General features: G+C 55.5%; 1 protein-coding gene across 10 annotated transcripts in view; it reads left to right on the top strand.

The window, feature by feature from the left end:
- The window catches only part of vav2 (vav guanine nucleotide exchange factor 2), a 125,819-nt gene that overhangs the window by 76,322 nt on the left and 34,497 nt on the right, over nt 1-15,000 (top strand). For all 10 annotated transcript variants that reach the window (XM_084694108.1, XM_084694110.1, XM_084694114.1 and 7 more), the window contains exon 3: nt 12,277-12,335. In XM_084694108.1, coding sequence (XP_084550234.1) covers nt 12,277-12,335 — 59 coding nt within the window. The remainder of the gene's footprint in view (nt 1-12,276; nt 12,336-15,000) is intronic.

Genomic DNA, 15,000 nt, shown 5'->3' on the forward strand with positions numbered 1-15,000 from the left:
GGGTCAGATGGCTGAGCGGTTAGGGAATCGGGCTCCCAATCAGAAAGTTGTTGGTTCGATTCCCAGCCGTGCCGAATTGCGTCGTGTCCCTGGGCAAGGCACTTCACCCTACTGACCTCGGGTGAATGTCCCTGTACTTACTGTAAGTCGCTCTGGATAAGAACGTCTGCTAAATGTAATTGTAACAATGTAATGTAACGAGCTGGGATCAGCTCTGTAGACCACACTGGAGGTGCTGTGTGGAGAAAGACAGAGAGAGTTCAGGAGTCACATATGGACAGAGGGGTGTCTGTTGTTGTCGTGGAGATGGACCAGACCAGAGAGACCAGACAGCCCTATGTTTTCTGTCCAGAGAAATGTTCAAACTGATGACTCATGATTGAGGGCACGATCCTCCCATGATGCACGGCGTTGTCCCTGATCCCTGCAGCGGCCACACCCGTCTGTCTGGGTGTCTGGGATGTCACCTTGGCAACCCTGAGTCTTGGGGGGGGGGGGGAAGACACTTCCTGTTTAGTCGACGAAGGCCCAAGTCATTTTTGTTTGTGACTGTCTCCTTTCACCCCTTTTTCCCTCCCTCCCTCCCTCCCTTTCTCCCTCTCTCTCTCTCTCTCTCTCTCTCTCTCCCTCTCTCTCTCTCTCTCTCTCTCTCTCTCTCTCTCCCTCTCTCTCTCCCAAGCTCGCTCTCTCCCTCTCCCAGCTATCCCCCCTCTCTTTTAAGAGCTGTAATCTCAGGATGACTGGCCCAGCAGTTGGTGTGTGTGTGTTGACAGTCCAGCCCTCTCTCTCTCTCTCTCTCTCTCTCTCTCTCTCTCTCTCTCCGTCTCTCTCTCTCTCTCTCTCTCTCTCTCTCTCTCTCTCTCTCTCTCTCTCTCTCTCCCTCTCCCTCTCCCTCTCCCTCCCTCCCTCCCTCCCTCTCTCCCTCCCACTTCTTAATTCACGTCATACGAGCCATAAGAAGGACGATTAATCAATCTGTGTGTGTGTGCTCGTGTGTGTGTGTGTGTGTTTGGAGGATGAAGGCATCTACTCGAAAGCAAAACTAAGTCACCGTGGCAACGACAAAGAGAGCTTGTGTTTTCCCCGGGTGTTGAGTGACAGGCGGTTGGCGTGGCGACAGCCGCATTAGCCCGCCTCATGAGACAGAATTATTAACCAATGTGAGGCATCGACCAGGCTTTGATCCGCCCCCTCATCACTATGGATCCTCTTCTGGTGGAGCTTCTGGAGCTTGTGATGGAGGCCCCTGCGGTGTTAAACGCCCTGCGCTCTCTCTCTCACACACACACACACACATATAGACAGGCTGTAGACAGTGTTTTGGGGGAGCAGGAATGGGAATATTCAGCGCGTGCGTGTGTGTTTCTGTGTGTGTGACTTGCCTGGCTGTGCCGCTAACAGTCCTTGATGTGTGTGTGTGTGTGTGTGTGTTTCTGTGTGTGTGTGTGTGTGTGTGTTTCTGTGTGTGTGTGTGTTTCTGTGTGTGTGTGTGTTTCTGTGTGTGTGTGTGTTTCTGTGTGTGTGTGTGTGTGTGTGTTTCTGTGTGTGTGTGTTTCTGTGTGTGTGTGTGTGTGTGTTTCTGTGTGTGTGTGTGTGTGTGTGTGTGTTTCTGTGTGTGTGTGTCCTGGGGTGTCAGGAGGTGCCAAGGCCTGCCACCCTCTCTGACACCACTCTGCTCTCTCCTTCTGACACCTAGGACACCCTCTCTCCCCCCCCCCTCTCTCTCTCTCCCTTTCTGTCTCTCTCATGACTCAATGTCCTTAAAACACACAGATTTTTGCACTGCACTACACAATCTTGTACCATTTGTATTTTTTGTAATATTTGTATTTTTATATTTTATTATATAATTTAATCCACTTAGTATTATTCTGTCTCGCTCTCTGTGTCTTTTCTATCCATCTCTTTCTCTTCAACACACACACACACACACACACACACAGTGTGTAGGCCGTGTCCCGGGGCAGAGAGGTGTCTCTAACAGAGATGTTAATAAGCCAGGAGTCTCTGAAGGCCTGTCTGTGATGTCAGATCTGAACTGACATGATAGAATAACACCTCCCCCAACTCATCCACACACACACACACAGACACACACATAGACACACCAGGTATCACACACACACCAGGTAGCACGCACACACACACACTCACACACTGCTGGCCCCCTGGATGACCCTGACAGCACTGGCATGTGTAGTCGCTCATCAGCAGACCGCCTTCTTCTTCTGTGGTGGTGCTGAGAAGGTCCTCCAGGAGGGTCCAGTGTGGAGGTACTGGAGGTCTCTCTCTCTATGTCTCTCTCTCTCTCTCTCTCTATGTCTCTCTCTGTCTGCTGCTGTTGTTGTTGGTTCCGTTTATGCTGATGGAGTCAGTTTCACCCCCCCCCCCCTTCCCTTTTCTGTCAAACCCTGTCACTTCTGAGGGAGGTACCATCTGACATCTCTATAGCCCCCCCCCCCCTCCACCTCACAGACCCCCTACTGTGTCATTGTGCAACTATGAGGCTGTGATGCAGTCAGACACCCCCTCCTCCTTCTCTCTCTCTGTCTGTCTGTCTCTCTCTCTCTCTCTCTCTCTCTCTCTCTCTCTCTCTCTCTCTCTCTCTCTCTCTCTCTCTCTCTCTCTCTCTCTCTCTCTCTCTCTCTCTCTCTCTCCTGCATCCCTCCGTCCTCTCTGTTCTTCCCACCTTTCATCTTTCTTCATTCCTACATGTTTCCTATACATCTTTCCAATCATCTGCTCTATCCTCTTCTCCCCCTCCTCCATCCCCCCCCCCCACCACCCACCTCTAACCCACGTCAAGCCCATCATCTCTGTCGCTCAGCATCTCCATCACCCTCCTCCTCTCTGGCTGGCTCTGGAGGAGGTGTATTAATAGCAGACCTCCTCAGACAGGAAGTCCTGGTCGTCCAATCAGACGCCAGGCTGGGATGTCCAGATCCACTAGATCCTGTGTGGCTGTGGGCCAGTCTGTCACTCCCTGGGATGGATGGATGGAGTCCCTCCATCTCTAATACCCAGGGCTCTCTTTTCACACCCACTAAGCACACCATCTCTGCCCCCCCTCCTTCACACACACACACACACACACACACACACACACACACACACACACGCGCTCCTCAGTAGGGTCGCACCCTGACACACCTCAACACTAAAGACACGGCTGATGATGTCACCAGGCTGCTCCACCCTAGGGCCAGTTACAGGCAGTCGGGTCTCAGACAACACTATACAGCTTAGCCAGCCAGTCAGCCAGCCCTCCTCTCTCCTCTCTCTCTCTTTCCCTCTCTTTCTCTTTCTCTCCCTCCCTCCCTCACTCCCTCTCCCACTCCATCTCTCACTCTCTCTCTCTGTCTCTGTCAGGGCATGAATGAGACTACAATGATCCATGTGTTTCTGAAAGACACCAGCATGTTCTGGGTCTGTCTCTGTGTGCTAGGTGTGTGTGTGTGTGTGTGTGTGTGTAAGGGGGGGGTTCACCCTAACCCCAGGCCTTATCTTGACAAGCAGAGGGGTGCAGGCGAGCCCCCTCACCCTCAGAGGACGCTGGGATTAAACACACACCCTAATCCCAACTCACTCACTCACAACGTCTCTCCTCTGATAGGCTGCCACGCTTTGTCTCTCTGTCTGGGTCTGTATGCCTGTCTGTCTGTCTGTGTGTCAGTGTGTGTGTGTGTGTGTGTGTGTGTGTGTGTGTGTGTGTGTGTGCTCACGCTCTCCCAGACACAGTCTCAGGTGTGTCTCAGTAAAGCTCTGCAGTGTGGAACAGAAACCATCCTGCTCCTCAAGGGGCCCACCCTCCCCCCTCTGCCCCACTGTCGGGCCTTATCGCTGGGCCACGCTCGCTACAAACAGGCCCCTGCTCCACCACGCCCAGAGCCCTCTTTGTGTCAGGAAACCCCTGGCGTGGGGTGGGGTGGGGTTGATAGTGATGCCAGCATGGGGGGTGACACAGACACAAAGAGTGCAGCCTGACACGAGAGGTAGATATCCCTGGCACGCTGCACGTCTCTCTCTAGGCAGGCGTGTGTGTGTGTGTGTGAACGGCAGGGCCTGGGTCCGTCTCTCAGCTGTCTGTGAAGCTGTGTTGGCCGTAGCCCCTGGTCTTGAGATCCACCAGGAGAGATCTACCAGGAGAGATCTACCAGGAGAGCTCTACCAGGAGAGGTCTACCAGGCTTCTATGACTGAACTGAGAGAGCATATTTTCAGCATTTTAATCCAAGCTTGTGTGTGTGTGTGTGTGTGTGTGAGATTGGAACTGCCTCCCTTTGCAAGAAGACAGATTGTAGTGAGGAACCCAACCACACCGCTATTGGCTCTATCGCCTCCGACACACACACATACACACACACAGCATATTTATCTGCGTAGCAACCAGGGGCAGGAAGAAAAGGAAACATTTATCTTTCATTTCCTCCCTGAGCAGGAGAAAATAATCCTGTCTGGATGAGGCTGGTGTCGACCTCCCTCCTCATCCTCTGTTTGGATGAGGCTGGTGTCGACCTCTCTCCTCATCCTCTGTTTGGATGAGGCTGGTGTCGACCTCTCTCCTCATCCTCTGTTTGAATGAGGCTGGTGTCGACCTCTCTCCTCATCCTCTGTTTGGATGAGGCTGGTGTCGACCTCTCTCCTCATCCTCTGTTTGGATGAGGCTGGTGTCGACCTCTCTCCTCATCCTCTGTTTGGATGAGGCTGGTGTTGACCTCTCTCCTCATCCTCTGTCTGGATGAGGCTGGTGTCGACCTCTCTCCTCATCCTCTCTGTCTGGATGAGGCTGGTGTTGACCTCTCTCCTCATCCTCTGTCTGGATGAGGCTGGTGTTGACCTCTCTCCTCATCCTCTGTCTGGATGAGGCTGGTGTCGACCTCTCTCCTCATCCTCTGTCTGGATGAGGCTGGTGTCGACCTCTCTCCTCATCCTCTGTCTGGATGAGGCTGGTGTCGACCTCTCTCCTCATCCTCTCTGTCTGGATGAGGCTGGTGTCGACCTCTCTCCTCATCCTCTCTGTCTGGATGAGGCTGGTGTCGACCTCTCTCCTCATCCTCTGTCTGGATGAGGCTGGTGTCGACCTCTCTCCTCATCCTCTGTCTGGATGAGGCTGGTGTCGACCTCTCTCCTCATCCTCTGTTTGGATGAGGCTGGTGTCGACCTCTCTCCTCATCCTCTGTTTGGATGAGGCTGGTGTCGACCTCTCTCCTCATCCTCTGTCTGGATGAGGCTGGTGTCGACCTCTCTCCTCATCCTCTTTGTTTGGATGAGGCTGGTGTTTAGAGAGAGGCTGCAAGACTGCTGCTCAGATAGGGTGTTAATCTGTGTGTGATTTGATCAGGAGCTGGCCTCCCCAGGCTTTACCCATGATGCTTTTGGGGAAGACAGAGAGACAGAGAGACAGAGAGACAGAGAGACAGAGAGACAGAGAGACGAAGAGGGGGAGGAAGAGGGGGAGAGAGGGGTAGTTATGGCTGGTGTGTGTGACCCCTGGGGGTTGGGTGACAGGGTAGTTCTTCTCGCCATGCTCACCACGCTCTCATCAGGATGTGAACAGCAACACGCTGATCTCTCGTGACCTGACCCCTGGGTGAACTCCTGACCCCTGGGTGAACTCCTGACCCCTGGGTGAACTCCTGACCCCTGGGTGAACTCCTGACCCCTGGGTGAACTCCCTGATTCAGACAGACTGGATGCTAGCTGAGCGACTGGCTGGGCAGGACTGGAGGACTGGAGGACTGGGGGACTGGGAGACTGGAGGACTGGAGGACTGGAGGACTGGAGGGCTGGAGGGCTGGAGGGCTGGGGGGCTGTAGGACTGGAGGACTGGAGGACTGGAGGACTGGAGGACTGGAGGACTGGAGGACTGGAGGGCTGGAGGGCTGGAGGGCTGGAGGGCTGGGGGACTGGAGGACTGGAGGGCTGGAGGGCTGGGGGACTGGAGGACTGGAGGACTGGAGGACTGGAGGGCTGGGGGACTGGAGGACTGGAGGGCTGGGGGACTGGGGGACTGGAAGACTGGAGGACTGGAGGGCTGGAGGGCTGGGGGACTGGAGGACTGGAGGACTGGAGGGCTGGAGGACTGGAGGGCTGGAGGGCTGGAGGGCTGGGGGGCTGGAGGACTGGAGGACTGGAGGACTGGAGGACTGGAGGGCTGGAGGGCTGGAGGGCTGGAGGGCTGGGGGGCTGGAGGACTGGAGGACTGGAGGACTGGAGGACTGGAGGGCTGGAGGGCTGGAGGGCTGGGGGACTGGAGGGCTGGAGGGCTGGGGGACTGGAGGACTGGAGGACTGGAGGACTGGAGGGCTGGGGGACTGGAGGACTGGAGGGCTGGGGGACTGGAAGACTGGAGGACTGGAGGGCTGGAGGGCTGGGGGACTGGAGGACTGGAGGACTGGAGGACTGGAGGGCTGGAGGGCTGGGGGACTGGAGGACTGGAGGGCTGGGGGACTGGGGGACTGGAGGGCTGGGGGACTGGAGGGCTGGGGGACTGGAGGACTGGAGGACTGGAGGGCTGGAGGGCTGGGGGACTGGAGGACTGGAGGGCTGGGGGACTGGGGGACTGGAGGACTGGAGGGCTGGGGGACTGGAGGACTGGAGGACTGGAGGACTGGAGGGCTGGAGGGCTGGGGGACTGGAGGACTGGAGGGCTGGGGGACTGGGGGACTGGAGGGCTGGGGGACTGGGGGACTGGAGGGCTGGGGGACTGGAGGGCTGGGGGACTGGAGGACTGGAGGGCTGGGGGACTGGGGGACTGGGGGACTGGGAGACTGGAGGACTGGAGGACTTGGGGACTGGAGGACTGGAGGACTGGAGGACTGGAGGACTGGAGGACTGGGGGACTGGAGGGCTGGGGGACTGGGGGACTGGAGGGCTGGGGGACTGGAGGGCTGGGGGACTGGAGGACTGGATGGCTGGGGGACTGGGAGACTGGAGGACTGGAGGACTTGGGGACTGGAGGGCTGGGGGACTGGAGGACTGGAGGACTGGAGGACTGGGGGACTGGAGGGCTGGGGGACTGGAGGACTGGAGGGCTGGGGGACTGGGAGGACTGGAGGACTGGAGGGCTGGAGGGCTGGAGGACTGGGGGACTGGAGGGCTGGAGGGCTGGGGGACTGGAGGGCTGGGGGACTGGAGGACTGGAGGACTGGAGGACTGGAGGGCTGGAGGACTGGAGGGCTGGGGGACTGGAGGGCTGGGGGACTGGAGGGCTGGGGGACTGGAGGACTGGAGGACTGGAGGGCTGGAGGACTGGAGGGCTGGGGGACTGGAGGACTGGAGGACTGCTGGGGGGACAGGGTGTGAGACTGGGCTGTGTGTGTGTTTTGTGTGTTTGTGCATATGTGTGTGTGTGTGTCTGTTTCAATAAGTTGCTAGTGATGTCATCCCCCCTCATGTGTTGTGGTCCTGGGTTATTAGCTGCCTGGCAGGGTGGAAGTTGGAGTCGTAAAAGACCTGTTCTGAGGCACAGTGTGCCCTCCGTCTCCTGCTTTTAATATTCTCTCTCTCTCTCTCTCTCTCTCTCTCTCTCTCTCTCTCTCTCTCTCTCTCTCTCTCTCTCTCTCTCTCTCTCTCTCTGTTCTCTCTCTCCCTCTCATCATCTCTCCCTCTGTCTCTCTCTCTCCCTCTCTCTCTCTATCTGTCAGAGCCATGCTCACTCTAATAGCTCCGCAGGCCTTGTAGTCTCCGCAGCGTGTTCACAGGCAGATGGGAACATCTTCCTGCTCCGTCAGCAGACAGATCCTGGATGTGCCGCGACCTCGCTAGGCTCCAACACTGACTCACCCAGATACCTGTGTGTGTGTGTGTGTGTGTGTACGATGTGCACTGGCATGTGAAAAACATGAGGATGTGTGATAGTGTGCGCATGTCTGGAGACTCCTCCTGGTTCATAATGAGTATCCTGATTGTGAAGCAGCTGACAGAAGGTGCTGGATGCGGAGGCAGCGCTCCCTGACTGTTTCCAGACTCTACTAGCTGCCCGTGGGCGTGAGCTTCAGCAGCAGGTCTTTGTGTTTCCCTGTCGGCTCTTAACGGCTCCGTGTTTCGGATTCCTCCGTGGTGAGGGTCATGGCTGGAGGTTCCTCTGTTCCGAAAGGGTTTCTGAAGGTTCTTGTAGGTGGGTGAAGGTTCTGGAAGGGGTTGGAGGTGAGCGCGGCCCTCTCATCCAGACAGCTACATGCCTCACCTCACTAATCCTGGAGCTGTGCAGGACCAGCATGGCCCTGGAGCAGAAGCACTATTGATCTGTGTCTGTCTGTGTGTGTGTGTGTGTGTGTGTCTCTGTGTGTGTGTGTGTGTGTCTGTGTGTGTGTGTGTTTAGAATGAGCTTGTGTGCATGTAAGTGTAGGCTTGAACCCGTGTGTGTGTGTGTGTGTGTGTGTGTAAACTGTGCCTGTGTACTTGTGTGTGTGTAGACTCTGAGCTAGTGTGTGTGTGTGTGAGACAGAGAGCCTGCGTGTGTGTGTGCTGTGTGTGCGTGTGTTAACATGCTGTAGTACACAGGGCCGTTCACGCGTGAGCGAGTCAGCCATGCGTCTGAGATTAAGCGTGAAATAGGACAAGGTCAGGGGGGTGACTGGAGCTCTGTCACACCAACACCCCCCCCTCTCTCTCTCTCGCTCTCTCTGTCTCTCTCTGTCTCTCTCTCTGTCTCTTTCTGTCTCTCTGTCTCTCTCTCTCTCTGTCTCTCCTGTCTCTCTCTCTGTCTCTTTCTGTCTCTCTGTCTCTCTCTCTCTCTGTCTCTCTCTCTCTCTGTCTCTTTCTGTCTCTCTCGCTCTCTCTCTCTCTCTCTCTCTCTCTCTCTCTCTCTCTCTCTCTCTCTCTCTCTCGCTCTCTCGCACTCTCACTCTGTCTCTCTCTGTCTCTCTGTCTCTCTCTGTCTCTCTCTGTCTCTGTCTGTCTCTCTCTCTCTCTGTCTCTCTATCTCTTTCTCTCTCTATGTCTGTCTCTCTCTCTGTCTCTCGCTCTCTCTGTCTCTCACTTGTGAATAGCTGGTCAGGGCTGGGCTAGGCTTGGTATGTGTGCTCGCACCTGTGTTTGTTTGTTTGTTGTATGACTGTGTGTGCGTGTCTGCTAATGTGATGTGTGTGTGTGTGCACCTGTGTGTGTGTGTGTGTGCACCTGTGTGTGTGTGTGTGCACCTGTGTGTGTGTGCTGGGACTGGGAGAGGAGCGCTCCATCAAGACGGCTGCACTGCTACGGGGGGCCCCGGGCTACAGGGGGCACGGCCCCCCTCTCCTGCCGTCCATTATTGATGATGTCAGGGACGCGGGCATGCTCTCTGCCATCTGCTCTCCACCGTGTCGCCATGGCGCCCCCTGTGTCTAGCCCTGCCAGCACTCTGAGGTGTGGATGCTTCATAAATATCACACTGGGGGGGGGGGGGGGGGGTGTGGTGTGTAACTGTGTGGTGTGTGTGTGTGGTGTTGGAGTGTGTGTGCGTGTAGCTGTGAATGTAGGTGTGTTTGTGTGTGCGTGTGTGTGTAAAGAGAGAAAAAGAGAGAACGAGAAGCATATCAAACAGTGCGTGGGGGGTCTGGGGCGTGTGTGTGATGTGATGTTCTATGAATTGTCTGTTTGTGTTGGTAGGCGTCCAGCTCTTCCATTGATTCATGGCGCTAGACGCGCGGCGAGTAGAAATCAAGGCTAAATCTGATTGGACGCTGTGGGAATAGTAGGCACTTTGAGGCCTGTCAATAATGAGTCAGCAACATCTGCCAGGTCATAATCTAATGACCTTCCTTCATCGCTGATAGCTTGTGACAGCTTCCTGCGTTGGGATGGACGATGACCGCGTCGATTCGCTCCGGTCTGGACTGGTTGCCAAGGCTCCCCCGGAGCCGTCTGATTGGCTGGGGCCCCAAGCTGTGCTGGAGGACACGTGCTGATGTCACCGAGCGGATCTGGTGATCTGTGTGGGAAGACAGAGAGGCAGGAAGTCAGACAGGCAGGCAGGCAGGCAGGCAGGCAGGCAGGCAGGCAGGCAGGCAGGCAGGCAGGCAGGAAGTCAGGCAGGCAGGCAGGCAGGCAGGCAGGCAGGCAGGCAGGCAGACACACAGGAAGTCAGACAGGCAGGCAGACAAACAGGAAGTCAGACAGGCAGACAGGAAGTCAGACAAACAGGCAGGCAGGTAGGAAGTCGTAGGCAGGCATGCAGGCAGGCAGGTAGACAGACAGGAAGTCAGACAGTCAGACAGACAGGCAGGAAGCCAGCCAGCCAGAAAGCTAGACAGGCAGGAAGCCAGGCAGACAGGCAGGCAGGTAGACAGACAGGAAGTCAGACAGGCAGGCAGTCAGGCAGGCAGACAGGAAGTCAGGCAGGAAGCCAGACAGGCAGGTAGACAGGCAGGCAGGTAGACAGACAGGAAGTCAGACAGGCAGACAGGAAGTCAGGCAGGAAGTCAGGCAGGAAGCCAGACAGGCAGGTAGACAGACAGGCTGTGGAGCATGCCCAGTGTACTAACTATGACGGGCAGATCATCCAGGTCTGCATTAGTATTCCTAGACAGCTGCCAGCCGCCGGGTGAAAAACACAGACATTACTCTGGCACCCGCTTCCCTGGCACACTAATGCCCTGCCATCGATCCCAGAGCCGTCATCAGGATCCAGCCTGCCAGGGGGTCAGGGGGCCATTCTTCCCAGGGGGCCAGGGGGAGGAGCCACGCCAGGGATCCTCCCTGTCGCGGGCCCTGGTAGGCTGCCCCCCTGCCCCCTGGTAGGCTCTGTGCCAGCTCACAGCACAATGGGTTAGGCTGGGATGACGAAGCACCCTTCACCCAGGGCCGGACTGGAAGGGGCTGGCACACACACACACACACACACACACACAGTGCTAGCCATTCACAGAGGCTGTCACCATTCCCTCATGGTGTTCAGCAGCTACTTTCATTCAGAATAAACACATCCATCTCAGGCTGTGAGTGTGCGCGTGTGTGTTTGGAAAGTGTGTGTTTTGAGAGCTTTTATTTGGCATGTGTTTTGAGCATGTGTTTGGAGTGTGTGTTTGGAGTGTGTGTTTGGAGAGTGTGTTTAGAGAGTGTTTTTGGAATGTGTGTTTGTCCAGGCTACTCACAAACCACTCAAAGAACAGTCTGAAGTGAAGTGAGGCACAGTGATGCGAGGTGTTTTGTATAATCACCTCCTCACCACGATGGGACTCGTTTAACAAGATAGCCGGTTGAACCCCAAGCAGTGGAGAGGTGTGCCTGTGTGTGTCTCTATGAGTTTGTCCTCTTCACCAAAGCTCTTTGTAGCCATTAGCATCTCCACCTGCATGAGAAGCCCTGTAGTCTGGGGAGGGGAGGGGAGATGAGATGAGATGAGATGAGATGAGAGGAGAGGAGAGGAGAGGAGAGGAGAGGAGAGGAGAGGAGAGGAGAGGAGAGGAGAGGAGAGGAGAGGAGAGGAGAGGAGAGGAGAGGAGAGGAGAGGAGAGGGCACGCTCTGCTGGAGAAAGACCACCTGCTGAGGATGGAGAGATAACAGTTTTCTCCTCTCTGGTGAAGGGACAGCTGGCATCTGCATGGCAATAAAGACACATACACACACACACACACACGAGTGTGTAATGAGGCATGGATGCAACATTTTGGCGTGAGTGACTGTGTGTGTGTGTGGGTGGGTGCTAGTATGTGTAAAGTGAGGAAGGGGGGGCATCATATCCCTGTATTAGCCCCTGAAGATCCCCCAGCGCACCATCTGTACGCTCCCCAAATAGCCCCCCGCCCAGACGCCCCCTCGCATGGGACTCAACGACCGGCACTAAATCAGTTTAAACACAAGCACGCATACATCCTTGTTACACTGGACTGATTCACACAGGGAGGAGAGAGGAGAGGGCTAAAGAGAGACACACAGAAGGAGAGAGGAGAGGGCTAAAGAGAGACACAGAGTTTGTGTGCATGTGTGTGTGTTTGTGTGTGTGTTTGTGTGTGTGTGTGTGTGTCTGTACTTGCCCGTGACTCTGTGGGTGGCACCACTTGTGTCTGGATGTCGTCATTAACACGGTGGCTACAATTATGTTTACACACAATCTGTGTTTGTACGTGACTTTGTGTGTGAGTGTGTGCGTGTGTATGTGTGTGTACCATGAGAGAGGTTGCTAAGAAACATGCCGTTTCTTTTCCTGCCAGTCAAACGTGTTCCGTTACCGGGTATTCAGAACAAACATCCTGCCTGTCTGCCTGTCTGTCTGCCTGCCTGCCCCAGCCTGTCTTTTTCTCTGTCTGGAAGGATGTTGTTGCTGACTGCCTGTGTCTCTGTCTTCTGCTGCAGGTGATCTCTGCCCTCTCCAAGGTCTCCCATCACAGCATCGCTCAGATCAAAGGAATCAGGTGAGATCGTAGCGTCTCTTCACATGATCACAGTATTATCAGTGGATCACAGTATTATCAGTGGATCACAGTATTATCAGTGGATCACAGTATTATCAGTGGATCACAGTATTATCAGTGGATCACAGTATTATCAGTGGATCATAGTATTATCAGTGGATCACAGTATTATCAGTGGATCACAGTATTATCAGTGGATCACAGTATTATCAGTGGATCACAGTATTATCAGTGGATCACAGTATTATCAGTGGATCACAGTATTATCAGTGGATCACAGTATTATCAGTGGATCACAGTATTATCAGTGGATCACAGAAAACTCTGACTCACCTGGGTCTGTCAGTTCTGCATGTAGGGTCAGGTGAGTTGACTGGCTGTTTATCTGGCTGGCTGGTTAGCTGGTTATCTGGTTGGCTTGCTGGTTAGCTGGCTGGCTAGTTCTCTGGTTAGCTGGCTGGCTGATTCCCTGGCTATTTGGTTAGCTGGCTGGCCAGTTCCCTGGCTATTTGGTTAGCTGGCTGGCTGGTTCCCTGGCTATTTGGTTAGCTGGCTGGCTGGTTCCCTGGCTATTTGGTTAGCTGGCTGGCTGGTTCCCTGGCAGGGCTGTCGTCTATAGAGGGCAGGTTTATGCAGAAGGTTAATGGGACGATGCCCACGGTAATTAGTGTGGCCATTAGGCTCCATGCCAGCACCCACAAACACACACAGAGACTGGCACTGGCCTGGGCGTTAATTAAGCAACAGCCAGCCAATCAGACAGCCTGCCAGCCAGCCAATCAGACAGCCTGCCAGCCAGCCAATCAGACAGCCTGCCAGCCAGCCAATCAGTCATGCCTACCACTGGCCCCACCCAACCAGGAACAGATAGACTCCCACAGTCGTAAACAGTTTATTTTGATATCTTCTTAAAACACATGGTTGGGATGTATTGGAGATGTGGGGCTAGCTAGCCCACATGCTGGCGTAGCAGTGAGCGCCCAGCATTTGCCCTGGTTGTGTCCAGGGACTTGTGCAGCGGCTGGGATGAGAGATCCATAGAATAGGGCCCCAGGGCCTCTAGGCTGCCTCTGTCCTTGTACAGCGGGCCGGACACTAAGTACACTTTATGCCAGCGTTTTGTCTCTCTCTCTCTCACACGCAAACAAACACACACACACACATTCATCCAAATCCTCCTATTGGTTATGTTGCCTGGGGCAAGGTCACTGTTTTGGCCTGATATTGTGGTTAGACCTGTCGGTCTTCTTCAGCCTTAACCTCCATCCTGGCCCCGCCCCCTCCTGGCCCCACCTCTGTGGCCACGCCCCCTCCTGGCCCCGTCCTCTCAGGACCCTGGCCCCGCCCCCTAACCCCGCCCTCTCAGGACCCTGGCCCCGCCCCCTAACCCCGCCCTCTCAGGACCCTGGCCCCGCCCCCTAACCCCGTCCTCTCAGGACCCTGGCCCCGCCCCCTAACCCTGCCCTCTCAGGACCCTGGCCCCGCCCCCTAACCCCGTCCTCTCAGGACCCTGGCCCCGCCCCCTAACCCTGCCCTCTCAGGACCCTGGCCCCGCCCCCTAACCCTGCCCTCTCAGGACCCTGGCCCCGCCCCCTAACCCCGTCCTCTCAGGACCCTGGCCCCGCCCCCTAACCCTGCCCTCTCAGGATCCTGCCCCCCCAAGTCCTAGCCTGTTGGTTCTGCTTCATCTAATAGTTCCACAGGCGTGTTCATCGACCCTGTGTTGAAGGGTGTTGATCTGCACTTTGATGGGCTCTCTCTACTGATCAATGACAAGACTCTATGTGTGTCTGTCATTGAGACCAGACTAGAATAGGATGGCTTTGTCTGTCTCTCTCTCTCTCTCTTTTCTCTGTCATTCTCTAGCTTTCTTTCTCCCCCTCCCCCTTCTCTCTTTCCATTCCTCTCTCTCACCTCCTTCCCTTGTTCTCACTCATTCACACACACGCACACACACACACAAGCACACGCACGCACACACACACACACCTCTGCACACTCAACACCCACCATGTCGGTGTGACTGGAAAATCCATCAAAAGGATGTCCATCAAATGGTATTAGAGTGGATTGATGGCAGCCAGATAGGGTCCATGTCTTCATCTTGGCTGCCCCCACCTCCCCCCTCCTGTCTATACAGCTCCTCCTCTCTCCCCCCGCCTCTCTCCATCTCTCCTCACATCTCCCCCTCCTCTCTGTCTCTCCTCATCTCTGAGATCCTCCACACAGCTTCTCTGAGGAGTCGCTGGGTTCAGACACGCATCCCTTCCTCATCCTCGCCTCATCTGTCCCCAGCTAACCTACTCACACACACACAGATACACACACGCACACACACACTATTCTGGTGTAGTCTCCCAATTGTCCTCTGATCTCTCTCTCTTTCACCCTCCTCTGCTCTTTATCTCTCATCCCTCTGGTTTTTATGTGTGTGTGTGTGTGTGTGTGTGTGTGCGTGTGTGTGTGCGTGCCAGCTCAGTGAGTCAGGGAGCCAGCCAGCTAGCTAGCGTGTGAGCGCCTGTGTAGCAGCGCCGGGCCCGGCAGATGATGAGTCCGCAGCTCACAGCCAGACTCAGACTGCAGGCAGGGCCGCTTCAGAACGCTCTGTCTCATCCCTTCATCTCTCTCTCTCTCTCTCTCTCTCTCTCTCTCTCTCTCTTTCTCT

This window comes from Hypomesus nipponensis, chromosome 27, assembly GCF_054491055.1.
Source record: "Hypomesus nipponensis isolate SF chromosome 27, ASM5449105v1, whole genome shotgun sequence".
Taxonomy (NCBI): Eukaryota; Metazoa; Chordata; class Actinopteri; order Osmeriformes; family Osmeridae; genus Hypomesus; species Hypomesus nipponensis.